Raw genomic sequence first — 14,724 nt, 5'->3', positions numbered from 1 at the left:
AAAGTCCATTTTTCAATGACTTAATATCAGTATTATTTGTTTAATGCCTATCGTTTAATGTCCTCTGGTTTGTAGTTTTACCGTTATTAGTTGATTTACCGTTATTAGTCGATTCACCCATGCAATATGGCTGACCATGAATTAGATTCTTTGGAGAGCAGATTGGATTTTATTGAAAATATAGTGTTTGGTAATTCTGAGAAAGATGCATTTTATCCAAGGGTATGTTTCAATGTTGATTAATGTGTTGTAGTAGTTTTGTGCATTTTGAGAAGAAACTGCATACAATCAATACATTGTAACAGGAATGGAGAAAATGCAAGGGACCAGACCGGGATTCTAACCCGGGCCCCCTGAATTATCTAGTCAGGTGCTCTACCAACTGAGCTATATGGCCACCGGCGATCGAACCCGGCTGACTGCTACATCCCCCCTCCTTAAATGTCTTCGCCCTCGAAGACACTAACCCAGATTCTTTTTGCCCCTGGCAGGATAATCCGAGACTCCTCTGACTCTTACCCCCGCTTTTATATCGTGATATGTGCGGGGGAGAGTCAGAGCGGACTTTGTAATGAAAAGTGGGAATTCAGCGACACCAGTTGATGTCACTGCTTTAGCTACCTCTTGCAACTTTATTTCGCGGATCTATCTTCCAAGACACGAGGATTCAGTTTCGGAAGATTATTCTACAAATAGATCATGATTAATACGATGCTCTCGCCGTTTAAACAGCCCTAACACCGACAAATGAAGCATCACTTGAATTAGGTCGCACCTCGTCATTCTATTTCTTTGCGCATGAGATCAGCACAGACACAAAATTACATTATTTAAACGGTGATGCCATCATTTAGTAGGACCAGTGAATTGTCTGAATTCACTGGCCCACAGTGATATTTACTGCCCTCCCCCCCCCCCCCCCCACCCCCAATTTTTATAGTACATTGTACATGTTTATCAAATACATTATGGAATGTATTGTAGAATTGCAATATAAAATTACTGAAACTTTATCAAACATTATTACTACTCATATTCATAGCCACACTAAGGCATTTGTACGAATAGCAGTGGAGCCCCAACCCGGAATGGTCTTTACTCTGAATTCCATTAGATCTCACTGATGCATCTGTCAACATAACAAAGTTGAATTTGCGTAACAAAAGTTGTATTATTAGTGGCATCCATATCAACCAAAATCACCCGACTTAGAAATATTTAACGGTTTTGCCGATGGGACCAGCCGATTTCCAAAGCTCTGAAGTAACACTAGCTAGGTGTTCATACTTAAAATAAGTAAATACAAAGAAGGTGTGTTATGATTATAAAAACCCAAGACTAGGTGAAGTCACTTGGAGAAAAGTTTAGAATTTATGTCTGGGCCTTAACTTTTTAAGAAAGTAACACTACATGTAGAATAGATGCTCCTGCTTGACACATAGGTTCCTTTTGACCAATGGGTATGCTGTGACCCTGACCTGAGGTTATGGTCACTTAGATTATCATTAAAGATGGTTTTGGTCTTAATAAACATGTACATTGTATTCATATTTTTCGTGTAAAGTAACTTGACAGGGCAACACCACATGAACTTTCTCTTTTAAAACCATTTGTAATTTGTAAAAAGAGTTTCAAATTTCAATAATGACCAGCAGAGTGAAATTATTGGCAGCCTCATTCTGATCTCTTTGAAATTGTTAGCTCATATGAGCTGAAAGCTCAAGTGAGCTATTCTGATCAATTTTTGTTCGATGCCAGTCTGTAGATATTTTGGAATAAACTTTTTAGCTTCTTCTCCAGAACCACAGGGCTAATTTCAGCCAAACTTGCCACAAAGCATACTTGGGTGAAGAGTATTAAAGTTTTCTCAAATTAATACGCCGGTTTCGAGATATGTTCAAGTTATTTCCCATTGAAGAACTCTCGTACATAGTAGGGCGCGAAACAACTTGTTTACATGCGGGAGTGGGACGAATATTCATCACTGCTTAAGTGAATGTACTCAGTAAGTCTCTCATACACTGTTTCATCGCCTGAATTCAACTGATACATAAACTAAGTAAGTGATAAGTATTCAGGGAGTAATTAAATACATGGAATTCTTATTATATCACGTAATTTTGTTGGTCGTAGGTATCATATCCAGGATATTACTTTCAAATATGACATTGTTTTTATGTTTCTGCTTTTGTAAAATATTTCTTTCAATAGTATTTTGTATTTCCAACATTTAAATATTGAAAGAGAAGCCGCTTTTAATACATTTTATCGTCTTCCTCACTGACGGTAGGTTCACTCTGTCCCACTTAGGCCCTCAAAGTTCTACTAAATGTACCTCCTACACAGGAGAGCTCTTATCTCGAAACTGATGTATTGCCACACCATTTTGAAGTGGAGATAATCAAGAATTGGTATAAAATATTTTGAGGCATTTTTTAAAAATCTTCTCAAGAACCAGTGGGCCAATTTCAAACAATCTTGGCACAAATCATCCTTGGTTGAAGGGGATTCAATTTTGTTCAAATGAAGGGCCATGCCCCCTCCAAAGGGGAGATAATCCAAGAAAAGGCAAAAATAGGGTGGGGTAATTTAAAATTCTTCTTAAGAACTGCTAGACCAAATAAGTTGATGTTATATGCATGCTTTCTGACAAAATGTAGATTTAAGTTTGTTAAAATCATGGCCCCTGGGGTATGGTGGGGCCACAATAGGGGATCAAGATTTTCCATGGAAATCATTTATATCATATATACAGCTATTAAGGATAAATCTTTCAAAAAATCTTCTTCTCAAGGACAACAGGACCATGATCAATCATATCAATGTGCAAGCATTCCCAGGTAGTGCAGATTCAAAATTGTTTAAATTGAATTCTCAAGGGGGAGGGGGTTATGGTGAGGCCATATTAGGGGATCATAGTTACATAGGAATATATAAGAAATATCTCTAAAAGTATTACAGCAGGGCCATGAATACTCATATTAAGGTAGGTCCCAAGTCCTGGACCTACATGTGATTTCTCAAAAATTTGAGTTTAAATACTTAGATTGTTCATTTGAGGGTATGATAAAAACAAAAAAATGGGGGGTTGTCAGTGACTCAGTATAATGAGTAAATTATGGTATCTTTATTACGTGTACCCCCATTTGTCAAACGGCAATATCAGAATTCATTGAAGATGTCCTAGAATATGTCCATAAAATTTTGTTTGAGGTATGATGCTGCAATTTTTTTCCTCAAATATGAAATAAATATGTCTAACTAAATAATTAAAAGTGAAATTTTAACATAGTTTCATGTTTTTTAATAATGGTGGCACAAAATTGAACTCAATACAGGCCCTCGGCAGTCAAAAATACGGCACTGCAACACCACTAATATGAATATTTTAAAGATTTGACTTGTGATTTTTCATTCAAACTCACATATTTTATGTTCATATATGAATGCTTGTTAAAATACATTTAAAAAATCTGCCCTTTCTCAGCATAATATTTTCACAGCATCTCAATTTACATTTTTTGGCCAAAATAGTCATTTTGAAGATGATTTTCACATAATAGAAGATAAAAAATATATAACAAGATAACAAATATATAACAAGTGCAGAATTGTTTTATTTAATTCCACAAGTGTATGATTGCATATCATGAATTTTTTTTTTATTTACAGATAATTTTAACATGTAATACTGAAATACCCCTGTATATCAATTAAACAAATATGTACCTCTGGTTTTGTGTGTGAATTAGATGACAAAAAATGGAAAAAAGATTGGAGCCACAGTCTACTTAAATATAAGTGATGGAGTGTTATTGTATTCATTTTACTAAATTAAAAAACATCCAGGTAAATGTGAAAACAGTATAAATCCACCCAATAATAATAGCACGTGAACCAATACCGGAGTTCGATCCGGACATGACGTCACGCTACTAGACCCCTACTTTAATATGCAATCATCCCCAGGCAGTGCAGTTAGAGGTTTGTTCAAATCATGGTCCCTAGGGTAGGATGGGGCCACAATAGGGGATCAAAGTTTTCAAAGGGGATCATATATCTCAGTCCCTATCTGGACTGGGCTTGAGTTTATTGGTGTGGACTGGTGAGGGGATTCTCGGTCCCTATCTGGACTCGGTTTGAGTTAGTTGGTGTGGTAATGGATTAATTGTATCATCCCAATCTTGTGGTCTCCTAGCTCCAAAGTACAGTGCACCATTAGGCCTAATGTTTAACAAAGTGCAATGTTGATGAAAGGCAGGGTAAGACGATGTGTGACATCATGTCTACGTTTTGACGTATGTCATGATACGACTGTCACAGTGGTGGATCTAAGGAGTTGGTTTTATGCAATAAAAATTTTAAAAAAAATTTGCATAAAAAAATAAGAACTGCACAAATCTATTTGCCAGTTTTAAATCCTTGGCACATCCCGCTATTCAGACAGAACAAGATTCCGCAGTACACATGAGTCACTTAAATTCAGGATGAAATGTTAAAGCACTATTATTGTGAAGTTTCATATTTTAAATTCTATTCCTTAAATTTAAGAAGTCTCTTACTCATTAAATTCATTGAATTAAAGATGTATTTTTGTTCATTTCATGTGCACTATATTTTGACGTGCAAATTCACATTCCAGGATGCTGTTCCAATAAGCATACTCCTCCCCAAGGAATATTTCATGACTTATAGAAGCAATGTAGACAAACAGTGATTCAGTAAATGAATATAAATATAAGAATTGAACTTTGGATTTAAGGCAAATTCTCGGTGAATTTCTAATGCGATTCACAGAATTTGTCTTAATTAAATCCAAATCTGTTTATATTGACCATGAACAGCTCAAAAGTGCTGTTCAATTATTAAACCATCAGGGGTAGGATGGGGCCACAATAGGGGATCAAAGTTGTATATGGGAATATGCATGTATAAGGAAAATCTAAGGAAATTTCATACCATGATTTTTTGATGTTGTGACTTTGTTACAGTATCATGGTTATATTGTGACCCTATGGGGCTAGGTTGGTGTCACAATATGGGGTCAAAATTTTTTCATGGGAATTGCAAAATTGAATCTTCTCTAAAAATTACAATATGGCCAATGTGATTCCTGTGAGCAATGTTTCCCATGGGTCTCTTGTTTTTATCTTCACTGTATACTTTGATATTGGGGGTAGTTTTATAGCATATCATCTAAAAATGAATACGCAAGGATATTTTTGTTTGTGTGCATTTGTTTTTGCGTGTTAGTTTTTATAATTATACTATTTGAGTTACACGAACTACTTTTAATGCCTGTATTTTACTTAGTAAAGTGTGACATGTAGTGGAGTCTGTGCATGACAAGCATGGTTGTTGTACATGTATGTTTTCTTTTGATTTGAGCAGGACAAACAGAGTGCAGTAGAGGTAACTGTTGTATGCTAGTTATTTGTAACACTACTCACAAAATAATCAAATTTCTGTACTTGGTTTTCTATGACACTTGACATATATATATATATAATTATGCACTTCCAAGGCTTATTTCACCTTTTTCGTATATTAGACCTATTGGAAGGATTTTACCTTTTACAATTGTTGATTTGTTTTTATATTCACCTCTTATCTGTAATATATACATTTGATTTTTACGTCCTGGTACTTAAAACGTGTGTATGTGAGAACACTGGAATGTGGGGGCTAACTGTGGACAAGACATGGTGGCAGATGAAAGTTGATATAAATTATTGTACATCTCAATAATACGCTTGAAGAGTTTGTTGTTTTACAGTTAGCTGCAGTAATGTAGCCCTATCCGATTTTCTTTATTCTGACGTTTTCAGGATAGGCTTTAAAAAAAAAATAATCAGAGAGGTCTACATTATTGCAGCTAGGTTTGCAGTATATATAATGATTATTGAATAATAAACACCATCTAATACACTAAGGAGCTGTAGAAAAAAACAACAACAATATTTTATTTAGAAGATTATGGCAGTCTTGATGTTTTAACCAAGCTAATTTTTGCAAGAATTTTGATTCAAACTAGTTTCAAATGAATTGATAAATAGTTCTTTTTCTTATGGCATTTAAATCATAAAATGAAAATCCCTTCATTATACCTATTTTTAATATACAAAACTTTCAAAATATTATGGACTACTGCTATCTTGTTTTGATTATTGAATTTTCCATATTTTTTCCATATATTTCTCTATTTTCTGTTTTAAAATTCCTTGATTATTACTGTTAAATAAGCTAGACTTTTAACCCACCTGAGTCAAAGGATCTAGTGAGGTACTCTGATCAAGTTTGCCATTTATCTGACTGTTCGCTTGTTATCTTCTCATAATTTTGACTTCTTTTTTATTCTTTATTTTTTAATTCTTCTTTTTATTTTGACATAGTAATATATTAATTAGTGAAATGTTTTCTTATAGGAATAATTCAAAACCTTTTGGTCTTGCCAATGAAAACATGGCCTAAATTTGTCGACAAATGATCAAACACTTAAGAACATGATGATCCTGTAATAGTTGATACAGCTGAGCATTGTGGACAATGGGCCTCAGGGCCAAAAAGAGACAATATCTTATTTGATCATTCGAAATAGTAGAGTTTTAATGTGTACTTCTAAGTAAATTTTTGCTCTATGACTAGTGTGTTATAGTATACCTGATATACTGAAGTATGCATTGCACGATGAAAAAATTTGACATATGAAAACATTTTTATAATAACATGTACATTTACATATACATTTTAGTGCTTAGACAAACTAGCCAACATTCATGAAAAGATTTCTACGTCAACCAAAAATAAGAAGAGGATATCCGAGATCTACAGAAAATGTAAGAAAGCAATGAAAGAACTGTTTGGTAGTATGAGCCTGAAGAGAAAATTACGTCTGTAATCATCGTTTTTAGCTCACCTGAGCTTTCCTGATCACCTGTTGTCCACTGTCTGTCTGTCCGTTTGTATATTTTACACATTTTTACTTTTCCAGAATAAAGGTCCAATTTCAGCCAAACTTGCCATAAAGCATCCTTAAGTATAGCTGCAGAACTGTAGCTCTCTGAAGAAAATATTGGGACGGAACTCTGTTTTTCAGAGAACTGCAGTTCTGCAGCTACCTTAAGTATAGAAAATTCAAAATTGTCGAAATGAAGGGTCACATCCTTTTCAGAGATGATTAAGAAATAGTGAAAATGTGTTTGCATAATTTAATTTTTAAAATCTTTTCAAGAACTACTGGACCAGAAAAGACAAATTTGTTTGATTGATTGATTGTTTTGCTGTTTTCCGCCACACTCAACAATTTCAGTTATCTGGTGGCATCCAGTTTTTATTGGTAGAAGAGATTTGTTTGAAAGCTTCCTTAATGAGTTTATATTCAAAATTGCTAAAATTTTGGCTCCAATACTGTAAAAGTGGTTATTTACACTAATTACACAGTCAATTAATACATGTATAAATTTACACTAATTACACAGTCAATTAATACATGTATAAATTTACACTTAATTACACAGTCAATTAATACGTGTACAAATTTACGCTAATTACACAGTCAATTAATACATGGTACAAATTTACGCTAATTACACAGTCAATTAATACATGTACAAATTTACACTAATTACACAGTCAATTAATACATGTACAAATTTACACTAATTACACAGTCAATTAATACATGTACAAATTTACACTAATTACACAGTCAATTAATACATGTACAAATTTACACTAATTACACAGTCAGTTAATACATGTATAAATTTACACTAATTACACAGTCAATTAATACATGTATAAATTTCCCACAAATGTATAGTTATAAATATTTGATATATTATATTCAGTAACCAGGTATTTTTACCCCATGTGTAATGTTGAACCTGGAAAAACATGTACTTAACCACTAGCATAAATAGCCACTTTTACAGTAAGTAAAAGTTTGTTCTTCTATTGTGGCCTCCACAATATAGGATCAAAGTTTACTTGTGGATGGATATATGTAAATATATATAAGAAAACATGTTTTAAAATTTTCTTCTCAAAGAATAGCAAGGCCTTAATTAGTCCAATTAATATACAAACATCCTCAGAAAGTGCTGATTCAAGTTTGTTCAAATGTGTGGCCCCTGGGGGTAAGGTGGGTCCACAATAGGGGATCAAAGTTTTACATTGGAATATAGAGTAAAAAGTCTTTAATTATTTTATTTACTTATGAACAGGTAGGCCATGCTTAGTCATGTTTATATGCAAGCATCCTGAAGTAGTGTATATTCAAGTTTGTTTAATGACGTTGTAGGTAAAATCTTCTTCTAAAGACCAGCAGGGCCATGATTAGTCAATATGCAACCATTCTTACATCTTCGCTAGCCAAGGGTTTACGATCTGCTCGGCTTCTGTTCTTACATCTTCGCTAGCCAAGGGTTTACGATCTGCTCCGCTTCTGTTCTTACATCTTCGCTAGCCAAGGGTTTACGATCTGCTCCGCTTCTCTACAAACCATTGGCAGATTCAGTGCGATTTTCGTAGCTTTGAGTGGCGCCATCAAGCCGATGGAGAAAACAACCCTGTTTGGATTACATCATGCTTATCCAATGAAAATGCGTGTTTCAGCTACTGTGTAAAAGTTGTTTAGAAATGGCTGTGCTCGTTGTTTAGAAATGGCTGCGCTCAGAGAGTAATGCAATGTGGTATGCAAATCATTCAAAATATTAATAATAAATTTAACTATCTCTTAAAATTGAATACTTGAAAAAGAGATCAATGAGAATATTATTTAGAAAATGAACATGTGGTGAACCCATGAAATATATGTAGTCGTTGAGTCTACGTCTAAAAATAACCTCACACGTGTAAGGTGAATTCCAAATTGAGGAAAATAGCTCTGATGCGCAACTGTCTAAATCTAGGATAAATAGAACATAAACAACGAATTACAAGAGATTTTTGATATCAAACTTGTGGTACGGTACTGTAGTAAATAAAATGCACTTTTTACGCAGATACAAATCTGAACTGCACACGTGGCATCATTGGTTTGGATATGTATTTGATACACAGCCGAGTGACAGTTATAGGTATTTAAATTCCTTTGTTTTACATGTGAGCTAACGTAACACATTCTCTGATTGAGCAATGGACTTTCCTTGTGTCCAATCAAATGCTGAAAGTTGAGGCTACGAAAATCGCACTAAATCTGCCAAGGGTTTGTAGAGAAGTGGACGGATCATAAACCTTTGGCTAGCCTGAGTCACTTAATTAGAATTTTTAGATCACCTGAGTCACTTAGGACTCTTGCATCTCTTAGGCCTGAGTAAAATCTGCAAAAAAGTGACCTATTTTCACAAATATTCTTCTCTACAACTGCACATCTGTAAGGAAAACTAAATCAATAGTCATGCAGAGCAAGAAGCCCTTTACCAAAATAGCAGGATGGGGCAAGAATTGACCAATTTTCAAAAATCTTTTTCTCTACTACTGCACATCTGTGAGAAAAGCAAAATGCATTGTAATGTAGAGCAGAAAGCACTCTAACAAAATTGTAAATTCAATGATCCCCAAGGTGGAGAGGTTCTGACTCCAGGGTGGAACCAACCTTGGCATATAATGTTTATGTATAAAACATTCGAATAACATCTTCTTTCATGCTACTGATACGAACTTGAAAGTAAATAGTTATAAATTTAGAAGGAGCAGATATCCGTTTACCAAAATTGTAATTTGTAGGAGTTTTAGTATCAGGGTGGGGCCAAAATGGTCTTGGTGATATATATATACATGTATGTGTGTGTGTATGTATATATGTATGTATGTTACCAAATAAGCATTTTCAATTTCTCAATTTCCAATTTTGTTTTCAGCCAAAGACCTACAGAAATACTTAGATCCAGCGTACACTGATGAGATGACCATGAGTGAGGAAGCCAAGGAGGAGGTCATTCTAGCTGGTGAGACAGTTCAATACTACACGTAGAACAAGATTTGATTTTGTATTTTATAATTTTGGTAAATTCATTTATTTTATTTATGAAAATCAAGTAATTCCAGATATAAAATCTAAAAGTGAAAGTATGTGCAAAGTTATGAACTACGTTAAAGTTTCTGTGAAATTTTCGAAAGTAAACAACATAGACGTCAAATCACAAGAACGTGAATTCACAAGTGAACTGTTGATTAAGAGATGTTTTCATGTATTTTTCAACAATAAAGAAATAAATGCAAGTTGTTTTATTTATCGAGTAATGCTTCTTGCGTGTAATGGGTATTCATAACCATAGGCTCAGCATATCGAAGATCTGACGCATATTGTTTTTATCCTGTCTGTTTGATACTTTAACCTTGCTTATAACTTAGTATAAGTAATAGGGGTCTGATATCTTACATATTTGCGTTTTATATTTGTGCATTTCTTGTGACAAAACTTTTCTTTTGGTGTCAAAAATTTTGACCTTGTGACCTTGACCTTGGAGTTTTACCTATTTTAAGAAAAGTTAACCAAGGCAATATCTCTTGAACTATTTAATGTACAGTATGTAGAATCCTTATGACAATAACTTTCATTTCATACCATGATCTTTGACCTTGTGATCTTAACCTTGGGGTTTGACCCAAATTTCAAAACTTTAACCTTCACATGAGTAATAGGGTTCTCATATTTCGTATGTGCATTTCTTGTGATAAAACCTATCTTTTGGTACCAAAGTTTTTTGACCTTGTGGCCTTGACCTGTGAGTATTTATTGCCACCAGGGGCACAGTGTTTCACAAACACATCTTGTTAATTTGATATGTAATCACAACACACATGTAGGATATGACATACAGACCCTGAAGCGTACTATTACACTACTTGCATGGAACGATATGAAGTGATTCTTGCTCGGAACGGTAAACTGCTTGCAGTGAACTGTTTGCACAGAACGTTGAATGATTTGCAGTGAACGGTTTGCATGGAATGCTGACCACTTTGTAGGCGTGGCTTGCACACTCTGAACAGTCTGCACGAAACGGTAGACATGGCCTGCATGCCTTGATTTTTTTTTGGCATCACAGTTAATTCTTGAAATATCGCCACTCAATTCATCGCCATTTTCATTATTATAATGCTGCATTTGGCTACTAACATTTTTCCTATTACTTCCAATTCTCGCTAGAACGCCATTGTCTCCTAGCTTTATCAAACATCTGAAATTTGAATTAATAATTTATGCTTTTGGGACTAGGGTATTCACTAGTGACATTCTGGAAAAAATAATCTTCAAAATAGGCAGATATTTTTGTATGAGAATCGAGTCATCTTTAGCATCACTAATTTGTATGTACAAGAGTTGCCCAAATGACGCATCATTTTCATAACTTCTTTTTCTGAAGAATTCCAAATTTTTATAGTTACGATATCCCATATTGCTCCTTCAATTTTAACATCTTCTGTACGAATGTTAATTTTAAATACCCGGATTACCAGACTTCTGTTGTGGTAAAAAAGAACTCTGTGTGTTAGAAAAAACACCTTGGAATTTGCGTAGAATATACAGTAAAACACAGGTCGGTCTTTGCATTATGCAAACAGTTCCGATAGACAATTTTGATGAAAATATTTTTTATCTAAAAGGAGGAGTTTGGTCAAACAAGTGTAACAATTATTCCTTTATACAAAAAAGAAACTACCAAGTGCAGAGATATATCTAGATTTGCTGGAGACTACCAAGGGTGTAAAAATTTCATCGAAGGCTACGAATGTATCAGAATTTGTTCTGTCTGGTGGTTTTAAAATAATGGTTTTGTTTCAATTATTTGCAGATTTTCACTGTATAAGTCTGTTGTGGAAAAATTTTGAAATAATTGTTGGAATTCCCAACAATATCCACCTGTTCTAGATCCCATACCGAAGTGACTTGCTCATTTTGCATGGTCTGTATGTTTCTAAGGGCGTGGTTTAAATGATCTGCATGTTTCTATGGGCATGGCTTTATCATGTATGGAATGATTCTTGCACCAAACGGTTTGCACTGAACAGTTTGCATGGAACGCTGAACAGTGCACAGAACGGTGAACGGTTTGCACGGAACGAAAGGAAACGCTTTGGGGTTGTAGTAGCACGCTTCAGGGTCTGTACATATATGAGGAGTAATTTTAAAATTTGTGAAATACGACATATATGTAGGATGCATAATTTTTTGTGTAATCACAATGTATTTGTATGATGCATTCGATTAATTTGTGTATTTATAGCATACATATATGATGGGTAATTAATTTCAATGCTTTTTTCAATGAATTATCAGAAGAAGAGTTTTTAAGGGACCAAGCCAAACATTTGGAAAATATGGAAGAATTAAAACCTGCATTAGACAGTGAACACCTTAAAGGTACAGTGATAACTTTGTCTTCAAACAGGGATGGGAATTAGCTCCCTGCGAGTCACTGCTAGTATTAAACTGATCAGTTGGTGGGAATGAACTCCCTGCGAGTCACTGCTAGTATTAAACTGATCAGTTGAATTCATGGAGTGCAACAGGGTTACAGGAATGATTGAGAATCAAAAAAAAAAATATTTCAATCAAAAAGCAATTGATTAATTTTTACCAAGTTTTTCATAGAGAGGACACAAACATTAAAGTTGCACAAGAAATTGTTTCACATTTAGAAGAAAGAGGATATTTTGAAAAATGTATACTCTATCACAATTTTTTGGAATCTGGGCATTTTTTCATAGTTGAACCATACAATTGATTGAATATTGTTTTATGTCCCTCTCACGAATATTTCACTCATATGGAGATGACACCACTGCCAGTGTGATAACGGCTTTATCAGGTTAAGAAGGGGAAGGCTTGTTTAATTTAAAAATTCTTTATTTTACTATTGTAGATATTATTTCAAGGGTGGCCATGATCTATTTAGACTGCAATGTGCAACACAAAATAAGTTTGTAGTATTGTTAAACTTCAAAGTTATGATTTCTTATATAACAATGTATTTGTATCATTCATGATTATATTTTCTTCTTACAGCAACTCCTTTGTTTACAGAGAAGTTTGAAGCTTTAAGTCAGATTCAAATAAAACAACAGGTAGGGGTTTGATATGTATCATTCTTATTAATGATTACTTATAAAACAACAGGTTTGATTCTATCATTCTTATTAATGACTACTGATTTCCATAGGATCCAATTGCTAATTGAGAAATAAATAAGTTGGTATCAATGATTTATCATAATATACATGTATTAGAAAATATTGATAAATACATGTACAAATAACTTTTCAGGATCAAACTTCAAATTTAACTGAAGAAGCTAGAAAGATGCTGGCAACTTATAATAATATTGTATCCTTTTGTATGCATCATATTTCTTGGTAGAAAGGAATTAAATTAGATGAAAGGGAACCCTGAATTGGAAGATGCACTCCTTAAGACAGAGAGATCTCCAACTGTCTTTACAAAGGAATTCCAAGTTACTATAAAAGTTTATTCATATTATATACTATATCAGTGATTTGTACACAAGTAGTTGAATTACTGTCTGCAGAACTGTAGCTCTCTGAAAAAATATTTTGACATAACTGTTATGTCAAAATATTTTTTCAGAGAGCTACAGTTCTGCAGCTATTGAATTACAAGCTGTAAAGAATGTGCCCCCTGACATTTTAATACTATCCTGCAAACAAAACACCATGTTCATCTGTCCATCTATCTGTCCCTCCATCACACGAAGTCTGGATGAATTATTGGAGGCTCTTCGCAAAAGGTTGCCTTTGAGTTATGGGCAAGGTGGCATTTCATGGCCCTGATTCAAGGTCATGTTGCTGAGGTCAATGGCACTTTTAAGACAATAAAAATAAATAAAGAGGCATTAGCTGTGAAAGTGATGGCAACCATTTATTATGCTCCATGCCCCCCTCAAAATTTGAGTTTTGTTCTGGTTCTTTGATCTGAATACCACATTCAATGCTTTAATACTTTGATGGATTTCCTACATTTGACTTTACTGCAGGTGGGAGCATTTGTGTCGTGCCAACACATCTAGTTCTCACAATGACATAATGACTAATAAAAACATTCATCTTGTACAGAAACAAGAAAATTAACTTAATAAAACTACGTTAGATAATCGCTTTTAGTGTCTTCCATGACAATAATTATTTAATCACATATTCATGTGCCTGTTTTGGGATAAAAAAGGTTTTGAAATAATTAAATATTGGTGTTATTAATGAAATATATAATATAGAGCAATTTTTATTGAATTCAATTTTTGGTGACAAAATAACAGATAATGCCCCATTAAGAAATTCACCCAATTTATGAATGTGTTGTTTAAATATCAAATTCACAGCTTTTATTTCTTTTAAAGAAATATGAATGGACACCTATTATGCAAAATATATATGATCACAGATTGATTTAGAAAACTATTATTTGATATGCATTCTTGACAATTTCATGTAATAACTGACTTTTTCATTGATAATTCCGTGGATTATTGATGCCCATGTTTGTTTTATAGTGAAATTATTGTACTAGAAATTGGCAGCTAATTTTAATTTTGTAAAAAATTGCCTTTGTTATTTATAGAGAATATTGCATGCTAAAATCCATATGACATATGATATGGATTTTGGCATGTACATGTAATATTTTATTTATCATATACTGCACTTTTTCATGCTTAGATATTGTATATGAACGGTATAGTATTTATGTTTTTTTTTAGATTT

General features: G+C 33.8%; 1 protein-coding gene across 4 annotated transcripts in view; it reads left to right on the top strand.

The window, feature by feature from the left end:
• The first annotated feature begins 74 nt into the window (after positions 1–74).
• LOC125649766 (dynactin subunit 3-like) overlaps positions 75–14,724 on the top strand; it is a 16,265-nt gene continuing 1,615 nt past the window's right edge. Inside the window, exons 1-8 of one of the 4 annotated variants that reach the window (XM_056164939.1) lie at positions 75–222; positions 5,392–5,412; positions 6,752–6,836; positions 9,864–9,950; positions 12,287–12,370; positions 12,873–12,929; positions 13,016–13,074; positions 13,274–13,333. In XM_056164939.1, coding sequence (XP_056020914.1) covers positions 127–222; positions 5,392–5,412; positions 6,752–6,836; positions 9,864–9,950; positions 12,287–12,370; positions 12,873–12,929; positions 13,016–13,074; positions 13,274–13,333 — 549 coding nt within the window. In that variant the 5' untranslated portion in view covers positions 75–126. The remainder of the gene's footprint in view (positions 223–5,391; positions 5,413–6,751; positions 6,837–9,863; positions 9,951–12,286; positions 12,371–12,872; positions 12,930–13,015; positions 13,075–13,273; positions 13,334–14,724) is intronic. The other 3 variants (XM_048877502.2, XM_056164940.1, XM_048877503.2) reach the window with 3 other exon arrangements.

Source organism: Ostrea edulis, chromosome 5 (genome assembly GCF_947568905.1).
Source record: "Ostrea edulis chromosome 5, xbOstEdul1.1, whole genome shotgun sequence".
Taxonomy (NCBI): Eukaryota; Metazoa; Mollusca; class Bivalvia; order Ostreida; family Ostreidae; genus Ostrea; species Ostrea edulis.
This window is presented reverse-complemented; position numbering and strand designations above follow the sequence as displayed.